Below are 17,569 nucleotides of genomic sequence, written 5' to 3'. Positions count from 1 at the left end.
TGTACACATTTATTACTAATTCCTTACAAACTGAAACAGGATTAGATCAGTGTAAAAGAAAAAAGATTTCAAGACCGTTAGATTAGCATTTCGGAGATCCTAAAGTTAATCACTAATACAGCTTCAACTGAAGGGGGGAAAAAAAGAAGAAAAAAATCTTTGAATTTTCTTCTTTTTTTAAAGATATGTAATACCTCAGTTTGTTGTATTATTATATTTTATGTTTCAATATACAAGCAGTCCCCAGGTTAAGAACGAGTTCCATTTTTAAAACTGTTCTTAAGTGAGGGAAAGATGCTGATCTTGTTTCTCTTCACAAAACCACGGGCGGCATTTCCTACATGCTGCCCCCAGCTGACCCATAAGTCTTCCCTTTGAGCATAGAGTAGTGGAAAATGTTCTTTTTCCTTCCCAAAATCTGATCCTAGCATTCTTCCCACCTTCTCTACCATCTTGTGGCCCCTTTTGCATCCATCCCACTGTTTCATCTCCATCCAACATTTCTCGCTCTTATCTCTCTCTTCCCTATGCATCTCTACCCCACGCCTCTCCCACCACCATTTCTCCTTCCCTGTCCCCAACAATTCTCCTCTTTCTATTCCCTCCTACATCTCAGTATCTTTCCCTCACTTCCTTCATTCTTCCATACTGTATCCCAAGTTCATGCTCCCCTCCCTCCCTTCCTCCATTCTGTGTCCCAAGTTCATTTCCCCTCCCCTCCTCCCTCTTTGATCTTTTGTCCAAATATGTGCTCCTTCCCTTCCTTCTGTATCCCAATGTACCTCCTCTCTCTCATGTCCAAAAGTGCCCATCTCTCTCTCCCTCCTTCCCTCCCTCCATTCTGTTAGAGGGACATCAAAGGGAAGGCTTCCGGATAAGCCACAGGTTGCATGTAGGAGCCATTGCCCGCAGCTTTGTGAAGAGAAACAAGTGCGACTGGAAGGAGGAAGAGGATGGAGCTGGCTAGATGAAGGTAACCACCCGCGGGAAGGAGGCATGAACTTGTGACAGAAAACGGAGGGAGGGAGAGAGAGGGGTGAATTAGGACACAGGAAGGAGAGAGGCACATTGGGACATGGGAGTGAGTGAGAGGGGTGCGTTGGAATACCCAAAGGAAAAGCAGGAGCCCCGTTTGTAAGTACGAGTGTAACGTAAGTTGGATGTTCGTAATCTGGGGACTGCCTGTATTTATTGAGCAGAACAAAAATAGACAATGCACAACACTGAACATCATAGTTTCAAGTTTATTTAAAATTTCATATGACCACATATCATACTTTCTATAACCTGCCCTCCCCCCCCCCCGATCTCCATACAAATAGTGTCTCAGTAACCATTTAGTATTCTACTACAAACCATCAGGGTACGAATATTCCAAAAAGGTTCCCAAGTAGATTGGAAAGCCACACACTAAAACAAATAATTGCCCTAACAAACAATTTTTCAGTATATTATAGCAGGAAATGAATTTCAGGGGTGTCGGGTGGGAAAAATACTGTGACAGGAGCAACACAGAAAGTGAGGCTGAAAATAAAATTTCAGAAACATGGACTGCAAAACTAAATAGCATCAATTTCGAAGAGTTTAACTGTTTTCATCTCTTATTTATTAGAATGCAGAAGTGGGTGTTAACTTAGTCAGACTTCCACTAGTAACTGCAAAGGCACTTAAGGAAAAAGAAGGTGTCGTTTACTGTATTCCAGAAGTACTATGTGAAGGTAAGAGTCTTGTCCGAAGGTACAAACACAAACAGGCAGGCAGATCGCCAAAATCACTATTTTGCACGTTCAGTCTGAATAGCACAGGGTTTTGGTTTGATACGCGCAGTTGCCGACACTTTACACTTCTCCCTCGGTATTCGCGGGGATAGGGGCAGAGCTGGACCGCAAATTGAGAAAAAACGCAAATATCTTCTTGTCCGGCTCTGATCCCCCCCTGCCTCCCTCCCTCCTCCCCCCCCCCCCGACATTCCGATCTTATCTGGTGGTCTAGCAGGCTTTCGGGGCAGGAACAATCTTCCTACGCTCCTGCCCCATGCAGATCGCCAATAGGAAATGGCTGCCGTGAGTTCCTGTAGTCTTTCAAGACTACGACAGGAGCTCACAGCAGCCTGCTAGACCGAAAGCCTGCTAGACCGCCAGGTAAGGTAGGGATGCCGGGAGGAAGGCTGGAGAGAGGCGGGAACATGGTAAACTATGGGGGGGGACAGGGGGGTCCCCCCAAAAAAATAGCAAATATATGAAACCGCGAGTGTGGAAACTGCGAATGGGGAGGGGGAAGTGTATAGAGTAAAACCAATGCTCCTTCCATATGATTTTCGTTCATTGGTTCAAGCACTGATTTTGACTCGTTTAGACTATTGTAATATGCTTTACTTGGGCTTGGCGAAAGTCAAATGTAAAGCATCACAACAATTGATGAACTCAGCGGCTAGGTTGATTTTTGGGTATTTCACGCAGAGAACACATTACTCCAGTGTTAAAGAAATTGTATTGGCTTCCGGTGGCTCAAAGGGTTTGTTTTAAGTTGCTATCAGTAGTTCATCAGAGTTTGTATAGCTATGTGCCAGCGAACTATCAGAATTTGCGGGAGGTGTATCAGCCGGGGAGGGCGTTGAGGTCAGAAGGAGTTCCAGAGTTGGGGGGCTGTAACAGAGAAGATGGTTTTAAGAAAGTTTTGGACAATTTCCTGGAGGAAAAATCCATAGTCTATTATTGAGAAAGACATGGGGGAAGCTACTGCTTGCCCTGGATCGGTAGCATGGAATGTTGCTACTCCTTGGGTTTTGGCCAAGTACTAGTGACCTGGATTGGCCACCATGAGAACGGGCTACTGGGCTAGATGAACCATTGGTCTGACACAGTAAGGCTATTATGTTCTTATGTCAGTGTGCCGCGTATTAATAACTTTCAAGGATGGGATGGATAGAAGGTGTGGTTCATTTGATCTTAATGTCCTAGGGGGAGTGTAAGAGATAAGAAGCTTATCGAGAAATACGGGTGCTTTTGACATAAGAACATAAGAATTGCCACTGTTGGGTCAGACCAGTGATCCATCGTGCCCAGCTGTCCGCTCACGCGGCGGCCCTTGGTCAAAGACCAGCGCCCTAACTGAGACTAGCCCTACCTGCGTACATTCTGGTACAGCAGGAACTTGTCTAACTTTGTCTTGAATCCCTGGTTGGTGTTTTCCCCTACGACAAACTCCGGAAGAGCATTCCAGTTTTTTACCACTCTCTGAGTGAAGAAGAACTTCCTTACATTCGCACGGAATTGAGTTTTAAAGGTTATTAAAGCTATTTTATACGTAATCCTATAAGAGATTGGGAGCCAGTGTTGGGGAAAATTCTATAAACAACACGCAAAATTAGGTGCTGGGAAGATCCACACTAAACTAATATTCTGCAAAGGGTGCACTATATGCTGTCCCCTTTATGGGATTCTAGAATCGTGTGGATCTTACACCTCACTTTGGGTGTGGCACTTACACCTGTTGAAAGCTGATGTACAGGCTGGCATGCAGCCAATGGCAGCTGGGTGTGTAAATGACCCCATTCAGCAGCACAATCAGGATTGGTTGCACCAGCACAAAAGCAACTCCATGTGCAGGGCCAACAGAATGGAAAAGGCCTCCAGTGTATCTCCGACAGTCAAATGATTTATATCAATTTAAGAAACATTTAAAATGGTCATCTACTGTATTATGCCAGATGAAATATGTGCATTGAGGTACTTACTTGTCAGAAATATTGGATTTAATGATCCTCTCAGGAAATTATAAAGCTTTTGTTATGTTATTTAATAATGATGCATGTGGTATTATGAATGTTAAGTTATTGTTTTAAATATTAGTGTACTGTTGTAATCCACTTTGTATAATGGCAGAATATAAGTAATAAAGTATACGAGGGGCCGCTGAAAAGTTCTCACCAAACCAAGAAGAGAATGATGTGGAGCCTTGAAACTTACAACTTATTCCATACTTTTCTTGACACTTTTCACTTTATATCATTGAAACGAAAAGTGTGGAATAACTTGTAAGGTTTCATGGGTCCACATCATTGTCTTCTTGGTCGGGCTGAGAACTTTTTAGGAAGTCACCAAAATCATATACAGGATGAGAAAGAGCATATATTCATTTCAAAAAATACCCTTCTCAAATGTCATTTCAATTTTCTTAGTCCAAGTTATTCAGAGGTGTAAATCACTGCCTATTTTCAACAACACCCTGCCCGGGATCTAAAAGTGAAGTCCTTGTTTAAAAAACATAAGTTTAAGAACTAAAAGTGTTTTTGATTAACAACAGGGCAGGAGGGGAACATGAACCAGTGAGGTTAATTCCCTTTCTAGTGTACTTGTGAAACATATATAACACACGGGGATCTGAGCCCCTTAGATAGTAACCAAAAAGGAATTAAGTTTATGAGCTATTCACCTCTGAATAACTTGGACTAAGGAAATTGAAATGACATTTGAGAAGGGTATTTTTTTGAAATGAAACTTTTTAGGAAGTCCCTTGTCATAATGCCTCATTCCACCAGTGCCTAAGAGCCAACCTCATTGGTGATGTCAACAAACTTTTTTTAAAATTCCGCTAAGCTAACTGATTTCACCACATTCTCTGGCAACGAATTCCAGAGCTTCATTACACATTGTGTGAAGAAATATTTTCTCCAGTTTGTTTTAAATCTATTACATTACGTTGGTGTCTTCTATCCCGCCAATACCGTTCAGTTCTAGGCGGTTTACAACAAGAGTTGGCCTGGGCATTTCCAGGGAGAATACATGGTTAATAGATGTCATATGCACCAGGATCTTAGTAGCTTCATCATATCTACTCTTTCCACTCTACTCACTGTTCCTAAGGCTGAAAGCAAAAACACAGGATGCTGGAACCCACCAGTTGACTTATGTTATTGGTGTGTTTTGTTTCACTTTATAGGAATTGAGCTACCTCAAATAAACTATGATTACAACGGCAGGAAATATAGCTACATCTATGCAGCCAGCGTACAGTGGCGGCCTGTTCCAACAGAGGTATATATGCTTATCTTAGAAGTTCTCTTTGCGTTTTAAACATCCAAATCCTGATTTAATAAAGCCAAAATATGGGCATCTAAAACTGTAGTATGTCCCTATGACAAGGGCACATGGTCTGGGTGTGATTTGGGCAGGAGTTCAATTTATTTAATATACCGCAAATATAAAACCAAGATTAAAATCTAAGCGGTTTACAATGAGCATAAATTGGGGAAAAGAAAAACAAGCTTCATTACATTTGAAGGAAAAAAAACAATAAGGTTAAATTATAATAAAATTTGCATAGGGAAATTAGGGAAGAAGGAAAAAAAGGGGAAAAAAACCCCCACAATATATTTTTCCTTACTTAAAATAAAATGAGATTTAGAATATAAAAAAAACAACAACTATGAGCAGAACGCTTGAGAAACAAAGGTCTCCTTTTACTAAGGTGCGCTAGCGTTTTTAGCGCACGCACAAGATTAGCAGGCGCTAGCCAAAAAATTGCCGCCTGCTTGAAAGGAGGCGGTAGCGGCTAGCGCGCGTGGAATTTTAGTGCACGCTATTCCGTGCATTAAGGCCCTAATGCATCTTTGTAGAATGCTTTCAATTGAGCTTTGAATGTGAAGAATGTTTTTTCTTCACGAAGGTAAGTAGGAAGAGAATTCCAAAGTGTAGGCGCCATAACTGAAAATGAAGTTTCTATGTATATCCAGAAATAACTGCTTAAAAGGAGGAACACTCAAAAGATGTTGACTTGAAGAACGAACTAGAGACTAGGGAGTGGCCAAAAGATGGACATCCAACTTTGACTGCATAAGAGAAAGGGACGTACTTAGCACATCCAGGTTTCAGAAAGTGCTCTGATTAAGCAATTCTATACTGAGAGAACTCACAGTAGGTAGTTTCCTGTCCTTGAAATGCTCACCCCCTCCGCCCAACACCAAAATAACAAAAAGCTACAAGGGGATGTAAGCTGGTAACCTTTAGCTCTTTGCCCAGGTTCTCAGCAGAATGCTCTATTAGGCTACTCCTTCATATGGATGTCTGTGTGGCCTTTTGGCCATTTTTATAGTATGGACATCCCTTGTTTTGTCCTGTTATTTTTTATCCAATTTTCTATACTGTTCTCCCAGAGGATCTCAGAATAGTTTACATGAATTTATTCAGGTGCTCAAGTATTTTTCCCTGCCTGTCCCGGTGGGCTCACAATCTATCTAAAGTACTTGGGGCAATGAGGGGATTGCCCAGGGTCACATGGAGCAGTGTGGGTTTGAACCCACAACCTTAGAGTGCTGAGGCTGTAGCTTTAACCAGTGCACCACACTCTCATAGTTTGGATGTTTCAGGTCATAAAATTAATATTCATGCTGCTGGATATAGCTAGAACTTGGACGTCTTTCATGCAGTACGACCTGAGGACTCCTTCCAGTCGCTCAGAAGACTCCCTGAAGACTCTTCCAGTCCCTCAGCTGCTCTCCGTGAGGACTCTTCCAGTCACTCGCTCTCCTGGTCACTCACACCTTCTCCACCAGGCTCTCTGCTGGTTGTCAAGCTTGAGTCCCTCTTGGACTCCATACTCTCCGGGCAGGCCATCTATCAGACTTGCCAAGGGTTAGAACAAAGCCAGCATTCCTCCCCTTGAGGGTCATCTGACTCCAGAAGGAATTCTTGTTTTTCTCAGCTCTCTGTGCTGGAGCTCTCCTTTCAGCACCCTACTTCACTCAGGTTGAATGGACAGCTCCCAGGGGCCTTTGAATAGTAGAGATTAATAGAACACAACAAAAACTGACCTGAATAAAGTAAAATAACCAACAAGCAGTCAAGTTTCAATAGCTGGCAGCAAAGATGGCCATAAAGAGCCCTTTTCTATTGCCTATCTGTTTGCAGCACCTGAGGTCACATTAGCGATCAGTAACCTATCTGCATCCAGAGCCAGACTGATATACAGTAAACCCCCTCACGAATTCGCAGTTCGTAAATCGCGGTATTTTCCGACCACCTCTTCCTGGTATTAAAGTCATGGTTACACCAATCAGGAGCAGCTTTAACATGCTATCTGTCGTATCAAAGCAGTTCCTGATTGGTGTAACCATGACTTTAGTACCAGTAAGAGGCGGTCGGAAAATGTGCCCGGCTTCATAAGTACAATTTAAGCACCCGCCGGTGCCCCAACTGCCCTCTCCTGCATTCAGTCAGCTGAAAAACCGTATTCGCGGTTTTTCAAAATTCGTGGGCATTCCTGAAACGGAACCCTCACGAATTTCGGGGGGAGTTCTGTATGTCAAGCAGGAATCTAGTATGAACACTGGAAAAAGGGGAAGAAGATTCTAGGACATGGAAGGCAGAAGTACAGCAATAGTTTGAACACTTTCATGTTGAACAGCAGAATAAATAAAATATCCTGAGATGCAGAAGTGAGTGTCAGGATTAAGAACCAAGAAGCAATCAAGAGAACAATGGACTTTCCTGGAGTCTACCTTGTTCTGTTATTTTAAGATATGAAGGCTGATTGAAAAGTAATGAGACTGCCTCTGTTTTTCTTTCCAAGAAGTAGACGTGGCAGCACGGTGCTGGTTCTTGTGAAGCTCACACGTCAGCATTTCTGAACCTGCAGTTGGACTGCCATAGTCTTCGTCGTTGGGTCACAGCGAGAGGAAGAACTTCATACGTTTTGTCATGCTAAACGAGGAAGAAATGTTGTGGCAAGCGTACGACAGCGAAACAGCCGTACTGCAATATTTCAGTTGTGGCAGCCACAACATTTCAAGAATTTCATTACCGCTCTTTCCAAATTTAACACAAAATTCAATCACATACCTGTGGCATGCTCTCACAGACGCATCTTCCCTCATCTGCCATGACGGAATGTACAAAGTTCTTTCTCGCGCTGTGACAGAGGCAGTCTCATTACTTTTCAATCAACCCTCATATGTCAGAGGGAAGAAACACGTGCTAATGTGTGTCAAGGTAGCAACTATTCTGGAAACTCAACTATCATTGGAACTGGTGATTAATCACACCTCAGAAATGGGATCCAGGGGCTGCATTCATTATACATTTCTATTCCAAAATATTTTATTGCCAGACCCGTCCAAAGGTATAAACCATCCTTCCCCTCTCTACACGGTATTCGCTATGCAGGCAAACTGGGAAAATCCCTTCTCTTCAGAATCATAGGTCTTTGGAACGATCTTACTTCCCCGCTGCGGAACCTGGGCTCCCTCCAATTATTCCGCAAGCAACTGAAAAACTGGCTTTTCACTAAAATGTACAGTGGTACCTTGGATTACGAGCATAATCCGTTCCAGGAGCATGCTCGTAATCCAAAATGCTCGTTTATCAAAGCGAGTTTCCCCATAGGAAATAATGGAAACTCGCTTTGATAGGTTCCCACCCACCACCCTCCCCCCCCCGAGGCCAGCAGCGCTGCTCCCCCCCCCCACGAGATCCGGCATTGCTCCCCCCGAAGACCCCCCGCGAACCAGCACCCTCCCCCCGCGATCCGGCACCTCCCGCTGCCATCAGTCATCCCCCCCCGCCGCCATCAGGCACCCCCCGCCACGACCTGAGGTCCCCCCAACCCAACCGAACCCTCTTCTTACTTCGCTGTAGCCTCCACAGCGGCACCGGCACCAGCATGATAATAAAAATATATATTAATACAATTTAACTAATAAATAAATAATAAAATTATATAAATAAGCTAAATATCAGGGTTGTCATAACATAATGAAAACAGAAACATTACAAATCTTTACTCCTTCGTATTCAATAAGCAGTTCCAGGGGGAGGGAGGGCGGGACGGGGGTATTTTTTTCGTATGGTTCTATTCCCTTATGAAAATGTTAGTTGGGTGGTTTTTTTTTTTAATGTTGTATGGATTCTGATTGATTATAAGTGCATATATGATTACTATTATTTGTATAGATATTGTATTGCATTTTTGTTAGCTTTAGAAACTCAATAAAAATTTTAAAAAAAAGCAGTTCCAAATCTTTTTAAATTTTTTCATATTGCCACCCTTTGGGCCATTTCTATCAAACTGCGCTAGCGCTGCATGGCCCGTGCTGCTCCCGATACTCATAGGAACTCTATGAGTGTCGGGAGCAGCGCGGGCCATTCAGTGGGCTCACTGCGCTACAAACTGCTAGTGCAGTTTGATAGAAGAGGCCCTTAATTGCACATATTTTTAAATGGCAACACCATAACAATACTTATTGTGTTTGGCCATAACTTGGAAATGGAAAGTAGTGATATGATCTCAGCTTGGGCTCTTGATGTTCATCCCTTCATCCTGGTTTTACAGATTGTGAAGTTCAATGTTCAGACAAGAGAAACACTCAGATGGAAGGAGGAACACTGCTGGCCTGCAGAACCTTTATTTGTTCCAAGTCCCGATGCCAAAGAAGAAGACGAGGGTGAGAAACATTGCAGTTGTTTAGGTAGTTTCAATTCCTCTGACACAGACTGAAATATACGATGGGATAAAAAAACTAAACTAAACTAAGCCTTAAGTTTGTATACCACATCATCTCCATAAAGATAGAGCTCGGCACGGTTTACAGGTAATTCAATAAATGAGGGAAGGACATAATAAGAAATTAGAGGTTATGAAGAGGATAGCTAGCTTTACATTTTCAATAGATAGCTTTACGTTTTGGAGAAAAGCCAGGTTTTCAGATGCTTTTGGAATAATTGGAATGAGCCTAGGTTCCGCAGCGGGGCAGGGAGGTTATTCCAAAGCTCAGTGAATTTGAAGAAAAGGGATTTCCCTAATTTACCTGCATACATTATGCCTTTTAATGAGAAAGAGAAAAAAAAAAGAAGAGAGAGGGAAAAAGAAGAGAGAGAGAAAAGAAAGAGAGAGAGGAAGAGAGAAAGAAAAAAAGAAAGGAAGAGGGAGAGAAAAAAGAGAGTGGTTGAGAGAGAGAGAAAAAAGAGAGAGGAAGAGAGAGAGAGAGAGAAAAAAGAGAGAGGAAGAGAGAAAAAAGAGAGAGGAAGAGAGAGAAAAAAGAGAGAGAGAAAAAAAAGAGAGGAAGAGAGAAAGAAAGAAAGGAAGAGAGAGAGAAAAAAAGAGAGGTAGAAAGAGAAAAAAAGAGAGGAAGAGAGAGAGAAAAAAAAGAGAGAGAGGAAGAGAAACTAAACGAAACCTTAAGTTTGTATACCGCATCATCTCCATAAAGATAGAGCTCGGCACGGTTTACAGGTAATTCAATAAATGAGGGAAGGACATAATAGGAAATTAGAGGTTATGAAGAGGATAGCTAGCTTTACATTTTCAATAGATAGCTTTACGTTTTCAGATGCTTTCAGAATAATTGGAATGAGCCTAGGTTTCGCAGCGGGGCAGGGAGGTTATTCCAAAGCTCAGTGAATTTGAAGAAAAGGGATTTTCCTAATTTCCCTTTTAACATTACGCCTTTTAACGAGGGGAAAGATAGTTTGAGTATGTGGGCGGACCTGGTAGTGTCAGGTCTCGAAGAATTCCAGGATAGTGGGATTAAGGGAGGAAGAATGCCATATAAGATCTTGAAAATTAGGCAGGTACATTTAAAGTGAATCCTAGAAATCAGCGGAAGTCAGTGAAGTTTTGACCGAAGCGGGGAAACATGATCGAATTTGCTTTTTGCGAAGATCAACCTAGCCACAGTGTTCTGGATCTGCAGAAGATTTGAAAAAAACATCTGGTTGGACTCAACTTTGTCAAGTAGTTAAGAGGCTACAAGCAAACAGCAGCAGTGTTTGTAGCCTCTTAACTGCTTGGATTTTTTTGTGATTTTCATGTTTTTATATGTAAGACAGCCAAGGACCCTGTAAGACCCTTGAGGAAGGCATTTTTATTTTGCCGAAACATGGCCCGTGTTGCGTCATTTGTATTCTATACATTATTTGCTTTTTATCTTGTGGGTCATTTGTGACTATATACACCCTTTGTGAATTGTTTTTAAGATTATTTATTTATTTAGCCCGTCCTACCAAAAGAGCCCAGAACGGGTTATAGTAGTACATACACAGTATGGATAAGACGTACTTGGAAAGCTAATGGTTCAACGACCGAGATATAGTAGATAGAGAACACATGAACAGCTGAGGAGATACCATATAAACGTGGTTGACTTCTCCTCTTTCCACAGTATCCCCCAGACCTGGGGGAGAAGACCTACAAACGCCTCCTGAAACCATCCCAGGAACAAACCACCCAGCAAGCAAACAACCTCATCTACCCGAAAACTTCAAGTAACACTAAAACAGAATTTACATCAATAAAATAAAATGCGCATACATGAACATCAGATCCCTAGGCCCAGAAACTGAGATTATAAGGGACTGGATAGAAACAGAAAAACTAGGATGCTTCTTCCTCACAGAAACATGGCTAACCTCAGACGCCGATCCCAGAATAACAGAAGTGTGACCACAAGGCTACAAAATACAAGTAGTTTGCAGAGACAAAAAACAAGGGGGAGGACTAGCCATCCTAGCCAAAAACACTCTAAATATAACCCTACAGGACAAAGCCTCTACCCCACACATGAATCTACTCGCATGCCAGCTATCGAGCCCCACACTCAAAGAAACCTTAACATGCCTACTTTGCTACATAACACCAGGAAAATGGAACATAGCAAAATCAGAATTTGAAGAATTTATTCTCAGAAACTCCCTCATATCAACATACAGCCTAATCCTGGGCAATCTTAACCTGCACCTAGAAGACGAATCAAACAGAAAACCTTCTCGCATTCCTCAAAACCCTTTCCTACAGAATCCTGGACCCACAAACCACACAAGAAGCATAGCTGCCTTCATGTCCCAAACATCCACCACACAAGAAATACACACCACAAACAGAATTTGGTCTAGCACCCTCTGATCAGACCATTACAGGTACACCTTCAAAATCAATTGGCCACAGGGCAAAACCAAACAAAATAACTAAAGCTTAACATACGAAACACATAAAAAGATCGACCCACTTAAATTCTGGAACAAAGTATACACCATGATCCAAGATGGCAACCCCAAGGATTTCCTAAACCACTAGCGCACATTAAGCACAGCCATCCTTGAAGACATGACACAACCACAAATAAAAAACAGAATCTGCAGACGCTCAGACAAATGGTTTGACAACGAACTACTACAAATCAAACGACAATGGAGACATCTTGAAATAGAATGGAGAAAAGACAACCAAGAACACACAAAAACAACCTGGAGAATACTGAACAAACAATACAAACAAAAGCTAAAAGAACAAAGAAAATCATACTACACCAGTCAAATAGGCACAGAAATCCAAGACACCAAAAAACTTTTCAAGCTACTAAAGGAACTCACAGACACCAAACCCTACCTAGCCACCAATACTGCCCCTCCCCTCACAGCAAACCAACTGGCTGGATTCTTCAGAAACAAAATCTCAACAGCCAGAAACACTTTCACCAGGACCCCAAGCCATCTCAATGAAATCTCACTATCACCCATAGAAAAAGAGGCCTACGCAGCAGACAGAAACTGGTCAGACTTCCCAAACTTACAATGGCCTGACCTAGAAAGACTCTACAACAAATACAATCATGCAACCTGTGACCTCAACCACTGCCCCACATATCTGTTAAAAGCAGCCAGAACTAAATTTTGCGATGGATCAGTTACATGCTAACAGAGGGCCAGTTTCCACAAGACTTATCCGAAATCATCATAACCCCTATCCTGAAAGACCCAATTGGAGCTACAGATCAGCCATCCAATTATAGACCTATAGCCTCCATACTGCTTTACGTCAAGCTAATGGAAGGCCTCGTAGCAAAACTTCTCATTAAATACTTCAAAAACCACAACATATTCCACCCCTCACAATAAGGCTTCAGAGGCAACTACAGCACAGAAACACTACTAGTCTCCCTCGTAGACACAGTCAAACAACACCTAAGTAAAGGAAAAAAAATGCTACTCATACAACTCGATCTCACAGCGGCATTTGACCTAGTAGATCACAACATCCTAACACAAACACTGGAGGCAATAGGAATCACAGACAGAGTCTACAATTGGTTTGAAGGATTCCTCTTCTCAAGAAAATACAGAGTTAAAGCAAACAAGGAACAGTCGGAATCCTGGAACAATCCCTGCGGAGTCCCCCAAGGCTCCCCACTATCTCCAACACTCTTCAACCTTTACAAAACCACACTTGGCACACACTTAGATAAAATAGGCATAACTTCATACAGCTATGCAGATGACATCACCATCCTCCTGCCTTTCGACCAAACCAACCCCAACACAACAAACAAACTACACACTGCACTAGAAACAGTATCAAAATGGATGAGAGACCACAAATTAAAGCTGAATCAAGACAAAATCAATTTCTTACTTCTAGAAAAAAACAAAACCCCAACCATAATAAACCTAGAAAAAGACTTTAGACTCTATTACATACCCCATGCAACCCAACCTAAAACTGCTGGGAATAATGATAGACAAAGGCTGCACCATGCAACTTCAAATCAGCAAAACGATCCAGAAGGCATTCACAACCATGCACAAACTAAGGCAAATCCGAAAATACTTCAACAACGAACAATCCAAACTCTTTGTACAAGTGCTAATCCTAGGACTCCTGGACTACTATAAAATCCTATACCTGTCATGCCCAGCCAACATGCTAAAACAATTACAAACAGTCCAAAATACAGCTCTTAGACTGATTTACTTGCTAAAAAAAATATGACCACATTACCACCGCCTTCCGAGATTCACACTGGCTCCCAGTACATATCTATAATACAAATTATATAATACCAATACATATATATAATATAGTATATATTAATACATATATATAATACAGTATATATAATACAAATTCTACTGCACCCTATTCAAAGCCCTAAATGGAAACGGACCAAGCTATCTGAGCAACTGCCTAATCAGGAAAAACACATCCAGACCAAGGAGAACTCATGCACCCACCCCCTAATCAACGGTATACAAAGCAAAAAAATATTCGACGGACTATTAGCCACCAGAGCAGCAAAACTAGACTTCCACCTCTCCAATCTGCTGACTATAACACCCAACTGCAAAACATTCAGGAAAGAACTTAAAACCTTTCTATTCAAGAAATTTATCAAATGATCTAACTAAACCTAATTGACCCTTCACAGATCCCGACGCATACCACATCTATTAACCATGTATTCTCCCTGGAAATGCCCAAGCCAACTCTTGTTGTAAACCGCCTAGAACTGAAAGGTATTGGTGGGATAGAAGACACCAATGTAATATAATATATATTAATTAACTATATATGCTATAGGAGAGATAAACATCCGAGCTACACTAATCAACTATAGTAGACATTAACAATCGAGATAATCTAATTTACTACACATGCTTTGGTGAGGAACTAAAGGGCAAATTCCATAAGAAGTGCCCAAAAGTTAGGCACCTAATTAGGCACTGTTCAGCGCGATTCAAGTAAAATTGGGTGCTGTTTAATGACTCACGCTGAGTGGAACCTATTTTGGAGGCGCCCAAGAAATAGGCTAGCTCTAGGCGCAACTAAAAGTTAGGCGCCTAGCTGAGCACTTAAGCACGCTTAAGAGCAACGATTCTCAACAAGGCGCCTAACCTGTAGCCACTCCCACGCCTAACGTGCATAGTGCCTATTTTTTGAAGGCCGCCTAAATTTTTAGAGGTGCCTTATTGCAGAATCGCTCTTTCTTGATAGGCGCCTATGTTTCAATTATTGCTGATTAAAAAGCTTAATTGAGCTTGTTACTCGATTTAGATAGGCGCCTATTTAGATGGGCACCTCTGAAATAGGTGCCTAACATTAGGCACCATTTACAGAATTTGGGCCTTCAACCCAGTGGTATTCAACCCAGTCCTCAGGGACCACCTGGCTAATCGGGTTTTCCAGATATCCACAATGAATATGGATGACAGACAGAGACTTTGAAAACCCGACTGGCCAGGTGGTTCCTGAGGACTGGGTTGGATACCACTGGTCTAGTTGATGAGTTTATCTGAGGTCAGTTAGGTTTGGTCTTCTCATGGAGCTAGATTTGTGAAGAGGAAGGTTTTTATGGCCTTCCTGAAGTCCCATAGATCGTCCAGCTCTCTGATAGATGGAGGGATGAGGTTTCAAAGTTTGGATACGAAGTGCGAGTAGGCGTGTCTACGGGCAGATTCTATTTTGAGGGCTCGTCCAGGGGGTAGAGACAGCCATTTTTCTTTCTAAACTAAACTAAACTAAGCCTTAGGTTTATATACCGCATCTTCTCCACTGAAGTGGAGCTCGACACGGTTTACAGAGTTTAAAAAATATGGGAAGAGAGAAGAGAAAGAGTTTACAAAGCATAAAAAGAGGGGATGTAATCAGGAGAAGAGATTATTATATGCTAGAGAAAAGCTAGGTTTTCAGTTGTTTTCGGAATAGTTGGAGGGAGTCCAGGTTCCGCAGCGGGACAGTGAGGTCGTTCCAGAGGCCGGTGATTTTGGAGAGGAGATTCTGAAATCTTAACGGTCGGATTGGGTTATAGATTGGTAGCTTGAGGATAATATAGCCTGGTACCAATTCCTTAAAGGTTTTGAATTCCAGGACTAGGGCTTTGAAGATGCATTACTGTTTTTAAGTTAGTTGAAGGCTTATTAAACTACAAACTGGTACATCCGATCTTCTGCTCCACAATCTTTTGTTGTTTTGCTGCTTCATTTCCTTTGAGGAACCTTTTGGTGCTCTTTGGATTTTGTTTTTCGTTGATGTCGGGTGCCAGCGCCCAGGGCACCTCCGTCTCTTGCTACATCACTGCACACTAATACAGAATTTGGGGGAGCCATACCTAATTTAGACAGGAGGAATGGATTTACACCAGGTTTCAGCTGGTTTAAATCCTCACGCCTATAAGTTAAGTGCAAACAGTGGCGTAGTAAGGGGGGGTGCAAGGGGGAGGTCTGCCCCAGGTGAGGTCTTCCTCGTGGCGCTAGCACCCCTCCTCCTCTCTGCCCCCCTTCCCACTCCCCAGTACTTTTTTAACTTCGGCGCAAACAGCTGCAAAGTAGCTGCTCACATTGGCTTCAGCGCTCTCTCTGACGTCACTTTCGGGACTTGCATCCAGGAAGTGACATCAGAGAGAGCGCCGAAGCTGACTCTGGTGGCTGCTTGTGCCAAAGATAAAAAGGTATGGGGAAAGGACGTGCGGCAGGGGAGGCAGGGAAGAGGACGGGAGAGGAGCGCCACTGCCCTGGGCGCCGCTCACCCCCCGCTACGCCACTGAGTGCAAATCCCAGCTAGCGTGCTTAGTCTATAAATGGCAACCAACTCGGAGTGCTGATTTTAGAATGGTGCTCTGCGTACGTTTATTTCAGCACCTATATTTGGGTGCCATTTACTGAATGGCAATATCCAGAAAATTCAATGGCAGTCTGTGGTGATGTTCAGTTGCATTATCTGGAAAATGCTATTAAAAATCTGAGGATGATCGGAGTGCTTGCCGAAGAACCAACTGTGGGCACTCATATTCGGTGTAATTTAGGACGGGAGAGGAGTTGATTTAAGTACATTTGTTCAACAAACAGGAGACAGTGATAAGTGTTATGCTGTTGAAAACTTTGACACTGAATCAGAAGCCAAGAACTGGCCTCAGCGACGAGAACACACAACAAGAAGTCATGAGAAAAAGATGTCAGCCAAGGGTGTATAGTTCAAAAAGTCACTTTATTGATGAATATGTCACAATAGCTCTGACATCTTGTCCTCATGACTTCTTGTTGTGTGTTGAAAACTTTGACCCAGATTCTAGATCGGCATGCTTAGCCGATCTAGGCACCTAACTTAATTTTCTTAATTGGCTTAGTCAACGTCATTAACTGAAAGTGCCATTAAAAACAATTAAAATTGATTATCAAAATTAATTAGCCGGTAAGCAAAACCACATAGAACTTCACGGTCCTGCGGTATATAAACTGTTATTATTATTATTATTAATTCGGTAGGCGCCTACCTCTTCAAGGTAGGCATCTTCACCAAGGCGCCTACCAGCAAGTAGGCATGGTTAGGGGTGAATTTGGAATGGAAATGGGATAGATTTTAGGCTTGGTTTGACTTAGGTCAAGTGAGCACCTACCTTAGGCACACTCGTTTAGACTAAGAAATCTCTGGCCTAAATGACAAGTGCGCCTAAGAATTCAACGCCTACCAGCACCTAAGACCACTTACCCCCTCTTTTACTGAGGTGCGCTAATCGAATTAGCATGCGCTAAACGCTAATGTATCCATAGACTAACATGCACACGTTAGCATTTAGCACGCGCTAAACGGTTAGCGCACCTTAGTAAAAGAGGGCCTTAGGCACCACTAGGTAAGATCTTATAAATGTCGCCTAGAGGATGATTGACACCCGCGCTCAACAGCACCTAGGATTTAGGCGCTGCTTATAAAATCAGAGCCTTTTTAATTATGTTTTTCTGTGTTGAAGATATTTTAAGCTTTAATAAAAAATTGATTGATACAAGGAAATAATCTGAGGATGGCCCTG

General features: G+C 42.4%; 1 protein-coding gene across 1 annotated transcript in view; it reads left to right on the top strand.

Moving 5' to 3' along the window:
• The window catches only part of BCO1 (beta-carotene oxygenase 1), a 42,465-nt gene that overhangs the window by 22,951 nt on the left and 1,945 nt on the right, over window positions 1-17,569 (top strand). Inside the window, exons 8-10 of the mRNA XM_033943737.1 lie at window positions 1,613-1,718; window positions 4,942-5,036; window positions 9,328-9,439. Of these exons, the coding sequence (XP_033799628.1) occupies window positions 1,613-1,718; window positions 4,942-5,036; window positions 9,328-9,439 (313 nt within the window). The remainder of the gene's footprint in view (window positions 1-1,612; window positions 1,719-4,941; window positions 5,037-9,327; window positions 9,440-17,569) is intronic.

Source organism: Geotrypetes seraphini, chromosome 4 (genome assembly GCF_902459505.1).
Source record: "Geotrypetes seraphini chromosome 4, aGeoSer1.1, whole genome shotgun sequence".
Taxonomy (NCBI): Eukaryota; Metazoa; Chordata; class Amphibia; order Gymnophiona; family Dermophiidae; genus Geotrypetes; species Geotrypetes seraphini.
Note: the sequence above shows the minus strand (reverse complement) of the source record. Positions and strands in the feature narration are given on the sequence as shown.